This window comes from Mirounga angustirostris, unplaced genomic scaffold (genome assembly GCF_029215605.1).
Source record: "Mirounga angustirostris isolate CCGP_5_RB_7025 unplaced genomic scaffold, mMirAng1.0.hap1 SCAF_4, whole genome shotgun sequence".
Lineage (NCBI taxonomy): Eukaryota > Metazoa > Chordata > Mammalia > Carnivora > Phocidae > Mirounga > Mirounga angustirostris.
Window position 1 is genome coordinate 53329849 of NW_026991712.1, and position 8216 is coordinate 53338064.

General features: G+C 43.1%; 1 protein-coding gene across 1 annotated transcript in view; it reads left to right on the forward strand.

Annotated features, from left to right (window-relative positions):
- Window positions 1-474: 474 nt before the first annotated feature.
- The window catches only part of TPD52 (tumor protein D52), a 109621-nt gene continuing 101879 nt past the window's right edge, over window positions 475-8216 (forward strand). Inside the window, exon 1 of the mRNA XM_045896332.2 lies at window positions 475-831. Within this exon, the coding sequence (XP_045752288.2) occupies window positions 813-831 (19 nt within the window). The 5' untranslated portion in view covers window positions 475-812. The remainder of the gene's footprint in view (window positions 832-8216) is intronic.

The following is an 8216-nucleotide window of genomic DNA, read 5'->3' on the forward strand; positions in this document are numbered from 1 at the left end:
TGTGTTCTCTCTCTCATTCTCTCTCAAATAAATAAATAAAATCTTTAAAAAAAAAAAGTTTTATTCCAGGAACTTCGAACTGTTTGTTGATCAGTGACTATGAAGCCTCAAAATACATTCCTAATTTGTCACCGAAAAACCCGCAATGTCTGTGAAAAGAGAGATTCTTTGTAATCTCCCCCTCTTTGCTTGTTTTGCTAGTTATTGAAGATATCAGAGGATGTTGTTTTCGGCAGTAGGAGACTACGAAGACTCTAAGCGAAGAAAGAGCCACTGGCATTTCTAAGGAACCTTCCAGCGTTTTCTACTCAGTAAGTACACAAGAGCAGGTGCTTGCGGAGGCAGAGAAAGGGCATCTTCCATGCCTCCGAGGGAACTTCTGATATTATAAATAACTTGAGGGTGGGACGTGAACGCCAGCCGGCTTCGCGAGCGGTCTGCACGCAGCCTCCATGCTCGATTCCACCTCCTCGCCACCCGGCTCTTCCCTCCCGGCGCCGGAGTTCCGCCGGGCGCGAGCCGGCCCGCCCAGCCCTCCTCGCCGGGCGCCGCCCGCCGCGCCGACGTGGCCGAGCGCACAGGTCGGCCGGGTCAGGTGGTTGGGTGACGCCCCGGGAAAGCGCTCCCCGCCGAGGGCGGGCGGCGCCGCCGCGCCCGACGCCTCCGGGGGAGGGGACTTCGCGGGAGTCGCGGGCGGAGGCGAGGAGGAGCGCGGCGCGGTGCGGAGCGGAGCGGCGGGCGTGCGTGCGATCCGAGCGGGACGGGCTGCAGGCGGCGGAGGCGCAGAGGACGCGAGGCGGCGGGCGGGAGACATGGACCGCGGCGAGCAAGGTGAGGGCGCCGGGAGCGCCGGCGCGGCGTCTCCGGGGTGGGCGCTGGCGCGGGGTCGGGCGCGGCGCCGGGCTGCAGGCGGCCCGGCGCCCGAACAGGTGCACCGCGTCCCCGGCCGGCGCCCCAGCGGGAGGCGAGCCTTCCTCAAGTTGCATCTTCCGGATCGGGTTCTGGCATCCTGGTGGGGCCGAGCCGCAGGGAGCGGCTCTGGCGGGCGGAGCGGGCTGATGGGGCCGCGTGTGCGCGCGCGCGCGCGCGCCTCTGTGTGTGTGTGTGTGTGTGTGTGTGTGTGTGTGTGAAAGAGAGAGAGAGAAAGGGGAGAGAGAGAGAGACGTGCAGACGGAGAGACCGAGAGGCAGAGGGAAAGAGACAGAGAAGGGGGTGGGGAGGGAGAGAAGGAAAGAAGGTTCTGGGTGGCGGCGGAGGGGCTGGCAGCAGGCTCGCGGAGCTGGGGCTGTGGACCGTGATGCGCTTTGGGTAGAAGGCAGCGCGAAGGGAATACTGTCCAGCTAGCTCCTGTAACTGGTGGAAACTGAGGAACTGACGACAGTGGGTCGTTTCGCCACTCAGGAGGGGAACATGACTACGCCCCCACCCTCCCTTCCAATATTGAGACTTTCTGCCCTCTTCTAGTTAACGTGGGTAGGATTTTTGGTGGCGTCTGATCCTGTGGCGATGGTTTTGGGCGTATATATGTAACATGAGAGGTGTCCCTAAATTATGTTCTGGTGTCTGTGGGTTTATTTTGGGGGAGGGGAGCTTTTCATAGTAAGGGTCGTCTTTTACTCATCAAGGTGAAACCCCATAGTCTCATTACTACTGCTTTGGATGCATTTGTTTCTGAAAACAGTATCTCAAGTCAAATTGTTTCCACTAGAATTATTATTATTATTTTTTAAGATTTATTTATTTGACAGAGAGAGACACAGCGAGAGAGGGAACACAAGCAGGGGGAGTGGGAGAGGGAGAAGCAGGCATCCCGCAGAGCAGGGAGCCCGATGCGGGGCTCAATCCCAGGACCCAGGGATCATGACCTGAGCCGAAGGCAGACGCTTAACGACTGAGCCACCCAGGCGCCCCTAGAATTATTGTTTAAGAGAGATGTAAACAGGAGGGCATGGCTTAAAGATTTAAATATTCAATATTTAAATATTGCTTCATCTTTGTGATAATAACCCAGTAACTGTAATACAGTTGCGTGGCACGCTTTTTATTTTTTATTTTTTTTAAGATTTTATTTATTTGAGAGGGGGCACGCTCATGATGGGGGGGTGGGGAGCGGCAGAGGGAGAGGGAGAAGCAGACTCCCTCTGAGCAGGGAGACCTATGCTGGGCTGGACTCGGGGCTCCATCCCAGTACCCTGGGATCATGACCTGATCTGAAGGCAGACCCTTAATCGACTGAGCCACCCAGGTGCCCCGCGTGGTCGCTTTTTAAAAGATACATAAGTGGTTAAAAAAAAAGGTTAACAATATTAAGGTAAATTTTAGGAAGTGGGGATAGGAATTGCTTATATTTTGAATTCAAACACAACAGTTTTAATTTTTGCTTACTACTCTTTGCATTTGCCTTTATGCGTACTTTTTATGTAAATGAAACCATATTCCATATATATTATTTTGTATTTTACTTTTGATAAGTTGTAGGGATCTTTGGAACCTTCCAGCCCTTCCTTTCTCCCCACCCCTCAAATTGATTCACACTTAACATATAAGTGCTTATACTGTAAACATTATATACAGTATGTAATTGTATATGTATATATGTACAATAAGTAATATATCATATTTCTATATTATATGCCCCCATGTTGTTTAGACTTTAAGCTTATTGAGGTTAGAAGCATGTACTTCATCTTTGTCCATGGTTGGGTAACATGGTGATTTGAACATGGTAGATAATTTAAATGTTTGAGTCTGAAAGCTCATCTCAGATCTTAAATGTATTTTTAGGAGAAGGCCTAGGAGCCACCATGTAAGCCAGTATTATTCTGTCTTTTAATGAGTGTGTCCGGGGTGTCAAACATGTAAACATGCATATTTGTATCTGCCTTACATTGTCATATTTAACATAATGGTGTTTTTAGAGTAGCTGTGTTTGGTACTTGTCAAACTAGATTAAATAGCTGTTTGACTAGGTGAATGGAGTGACGAATTTTATTAGATTTGGTATTCTAGTTTGGCTGGTGAGAATCACAGTCATTAGTACCTCTGTGCTGATGGCACCTTGTGTGGTTTTTGTAGGACTAGTTTTTCATGTATGTGGCTAAGACATATTTTATAAGTTCTTTGGCTTACAAGAGGAGTCTTTCTGTTTCTAACTTTCAGATGTTTTCCTTGGTAGTCGTGTTCATTCTTGTTTTTAATTGTTACTCCTCGAGGGCAAGGGAAGTCCATCCTCTTAAAGTGGGGAGTTTGGAGACTCAGCTCAGAATGAAAAATGAGTCACCTGCCTTGGGAAGGTCAGCTGGCTCACTCAGCTTTGCTGTGTTGCAGCCACGTGGGCTTTCCTTACACTTTTGGTTCCATCTGCCTATCTCTTTTGCATTTTCACCTTTATGTTCCCATGGCACAAAGAAGGTGCTCAGAAATGTTTGTGGACTGCCAGAGATGGAAAGGAAAAGTGACCAAGAGCACATTCCGGCTGTTGGAACCTCTGATGTCCTCCCTTGGTTCCCACTTACTCGTATTTTTTTCCCTCAGTATTTTTTTTTTTAATTTAATTTAATTTTTTTTTTAAAGATTTTATTTATTTGGCAGACAGAGACACAGCGAGAGAGGGAACACAAGCAGGGGGAGTGGGAGAGGGAGAAGCAGACTCCCCGTGGAGCAGGGAGCCCGATGCAGGGCTGGATCCCAGGACCCTGGGACCATGACCTGAGTTGAAGGCAGACACTTAACGACTGAGCCACCCAGGTGCCCCTTCCCTCAGTATTTTAAAGGAGCAGAACTCTGTGCTTAGAGAAAGTTGTTAATAAGGTCTTGTTGGACTTGGAGGGTAAGTTTACATCTAAGGTCTTTGAACTAGCAGAGTGGATGGCTCAGTCTTCATTGAATCCACAGTGAGACTTCTTGCTTAAAGGAAGAGGAAGTTGGGATTGTAAAACTGCATGTTCACTACCAAACAATGTTGGCTGAAAGAAGGCTTATGAAACTCTGTGATTGTCTCTTGCATTGTGATTTTTGTAAAGCACTTAAAGCCACATAAGAACATTTTAGGGTTTGTTTGACTTACTTTTTAGTATGCATGGAGTTGCATCTGTCTGTCCCTTAAGGAAAAAAAAAAAACCATACAACTCTATATGTAAAATTAAATACCCTACCTCTTGTCTTAACTGCATTTCTTTATTGAAAATGTCTCCTTGTATCTTCCTTATATGAAGTCATCAAAATCTATCCTTTGCTACTTTTTTTATTTAACAGAGCTATAAAGTTTTAGAAGTTTTCCTTGTGTTTTATATGATGTATTCTAATACTCTTCAGTATCTGGCTCAGATTCTTGTTTTCCCCACTTCTCCTGTACCCAGACTTTCTACACGATACTCTGTTTATTTATTTTTTAAAGATTTATTTATTTATTTATTTATTTGAGAGAGAGCATGAGAGGGGGGAAGGGCAGAGGGAGAAACAGACTCCCCGCTGAGCAGGGAGCCTGATGTGGGACTTGACCCCGGGACTCCAGGATCATGACCTGAGCCGAAGGCAGTCGCTTAACCAACTGAGCCACCCAGGCGCCCCATGATACTCTGTTTATATTGAGAGCTCAGTCCACAGTAATTGATTTAAAACATACCTTAAAAAAATAAAAATAAAAATAAATAAAAACATACCATAAACTGTGTAGTACCTCTCAAGAGTTTTTACCCAGAAACCCAGCATAGCACATTGAATGTGTCTGGTGCTTCCTACTTTGAAAGTGTAGTGTGGCATGCTAACTAGAGCGTACATTGTGTAAAAAACCTCCTGGCTGCCTATTATGGTGCTGAATCAATATTTATACTTGAGTAGTGTCTTATGTTAGTAGTAACCTGTAGTTTAACACCATATTGAAGTGGCAGTCCCCTTAACCGTTAGTGCATTTTATCTGTGTTTGAATTCACACACACACACACATACACCCCCCCCCCAAAACTTTTTGTTCAGGGAGAGGAGAGGAGAAGGCTGCAAGAAAAGTAACACAATGCTATGTCACTGTAATTTCAGCATTGTAATTATGCCTTCGAAATAATAGAACTGTGAGATGTCACTTATTTAAAAGTAAAACAAAGGTAGAGATGAATGGATAACAGTATGGAGGGTCTGCTCACAGATCCCAGGGTTTGACCCACCCCAGTTGTGGGTTTCCTTGGTCGAGTCTTGCTTTCCATATGGTGCTAATGTCTTTGTTGTTGGAATTCACTTCCTGTATTTATTTTTATGCGGCAGCCTGCCTGGTCTCTAGGGCACAAGCTGAGTGGTAGGAGGGGTTGTGATCTTTTAGCAGGATCTCAAAACAGAATAATCCATGCGTACAGTAAAAGCAAATATACTCTCAGTTTGAAACCAAAAAGAACAGCAAAATCTCCTGAATTTATGTGCTTCTAGTCCTTTTATTGTAGGCTAAGATTATTTTATTTTCCTTTGGGGTCCATTATTTCCGTTTTAATTGTTGACTGTTAAAGTCTCTCCCAAATTTTATTTGCATATGGTAGAGAAACCATAATCTTAGCAATGTATTTTTATTAGAAAAATAACCAAGGAATCAAATGATTTAATGTTTAGTTGAAGTTAAAAAAATGTTTAAATTAAAAATACTTTTTGTTAGCTGTGAATCGTTCATTTTAGAAAAATCAGAAAATACAGACAGAAAAAGGATAGATACATATATGGATGGGTATAAACCTATATGCTAATAATGATTTTTCAGAGTAGGTTTATGGGTGATTTTTTCTTTTAAACAAGTCACAAAATAATCTTATTGAATATTTCATATTATAACTCCTTTTTAAATTTTTTAAAAGTTTTTTTAATTTATTTAAATGATCTCTACACCCTACATGGGGCTCGAACTCATGACCCAGAGATCGAGTCGCATGCTCTTCCGACTGGCGCCAGGCGCCCCTTATAACTCCTTTTGAAAAACAAAACAAAACAAAAAGCCTCAATATATTTTAAAAATATACTTCTCCAACATCATTTTGACTACTGTGACCAGGTAGTTAATGCATATGATCAAAATTCAAATGGACTAAAAGATTGCAAAATGTAAATCTTCCTCCCATTCCTGTCTCCCCTGGGGCGGGGGTGGGGGGGGGGGGGACTATTTCCCTTGGATAACAGTGCTACCCTTGTAGCAGTTTCTACTCTTTCCACCCAGAGAGATTCTATGCATGTAGGTATCCATGCACTTATATTTGAATATATATGTGTGTGGATATATTATATAAACTGTAGCATACAAAGCCTTTAGCACCTGACTTCCTCCACTTAAATACAGTATATGAGATTATTCAACATAATGTTGTATAGAGCTGCTTCATTTTTAATGGCTGTTTGTAGGTGTACCATGTTATGTATCATAAAAGGTGATATTTGATTTGTTCCCTTTTTGATGGCCATTTAGGTTTCCCCTGATATGTTGCTTCTAAAACAAATCTGCAGCAAATACATTTGTATGCAAGTCATTCGATAAACGTACCAGTATGTCTATAGGAAGGATTCTTAGAAGAATGTGACTGTTCAGTTTGGATAGTGCGAAATCCTGCTTGGGAGACGTTCTGCCAGTTCTACTCCACCAGCGATGTGTGGGCATCTGCTTCCCTCCATAATTCGGCCTGGGTGTTGTCACACTTTTTCCTCTCTGCTTATCCTATACCGGGAAGAGGGGTTCCTTAGCATATGTTTTATTATATATATATTTTAATATGAAGGTGGTTTGGTAAGTTTAAGATTTATATTTCATATTCTGTGAAATGTCAGATCATATACTTTGCCCAATTTCTGTTTTGTACTTTTTTCCCTCGATTTGCAGAATGTAGCCCTCTGTCCGCGATATGAATTGCTAATGTATTTTTTCCCTCATTTGTCTTCACTCTTTTGACTTGATAGTGATTTTTTTTCCAAGTAGAAATACTAATGGATGGCTGTTTTCATTTTTAGCTTCTAGCTTTTGAATCATTCCTAGAAATGCCATCCTCACTTTGAGTTTCTGTTTTTATGGTTTTATTTTTTACATTTAAATCTTTCATCCATCTGGAGTTTATTTTGATAAAAAGTGCGAGGTATGAATCTTAACCCCCCCCCCATTGGCTACTCAGTTGCCCAATACCAGTCACTGAATAATGGATTATTCCTCTACTGATTTGAAATACTGCTGTTGTCATATACTAAATTTCTATTTTCTTTTCCATTGATCTATCTGTGCATTCCCAGCAACTAAACTAAGTTATTGTAGCTTCATAATATGTAAAAATACCTGGAAGGGCTTGTCTCCCCTGATTACTCTATTTTTCTTTCTTTCTTTCTTTCTTTTTTTTTTTTTAAGTAGGTCCCATGCCCATCATGGAGCTTGAACTCATGACCCTGAGATCAAGAATCACATGCTCCACCAACTGAGCCAGCCAGGCGCCCCTCTATTTTTCTTTTTATTGTTAGATTTTTTTCCCCTAGCTATTCTTGCCAGATTTCATTTCCAAAGGAATATTAGAATCAATTTGGATGAAAATTCAACAGAAATCCTGTTGGCATAGCTTTTCTCCTTCTCCTTCTCTACCTCCCTGTTCCCATCCCTATCCCCCATTTCTCTCCCTCCCTTTCTCTTTCTCTCTCCCTGCCTTTTTCTTTCTTTCTCTTTCTTTCTTGATTTCTTTCTCCTTCCTTCCTTCCTTTCTTTCTTTCTGAGGGAGGGGTAGGAGGGGCAGACGGGGACAGAGAGAGAGAATCTTAAGCAGGCTCCACCCTGCAGGGAGCTGATGCAAGGATTGATCACAACAACCCTTAGATCGTGATCTGAGCTGAAACCAAGAGTTGGTTGCTCAACTGACTGAACCACCGAGGTGCTTCCCACCAGTTGTTTTAAAGGGAAAAGGGAAGGCATGAGGAGGGGAGCAAAAAATGGATAGGGGAGGTTGAAAGGGTTCTTATTTCTCTGCATCCTCAGCAACACTTGTTATTGTTTTTTTGTTTTCATTTTTATTTAATTAATTAACTTACTTTTTTTTTTTTTATAGTGGCTGTCCTAATGGGTGTGAGGTGATAGCTCATTGTGGTTTTGATTTGCACTTCCCTGATGATGAGTGATGTAGAGTATTTTTTTTTTTTTAAGATTGTATTTATTTATTTGACAGAGAGGGACACAGCGAGAGAGGGAACACAAACGGGGAGTGGGAGAGGAAGAAGCAGGTTTC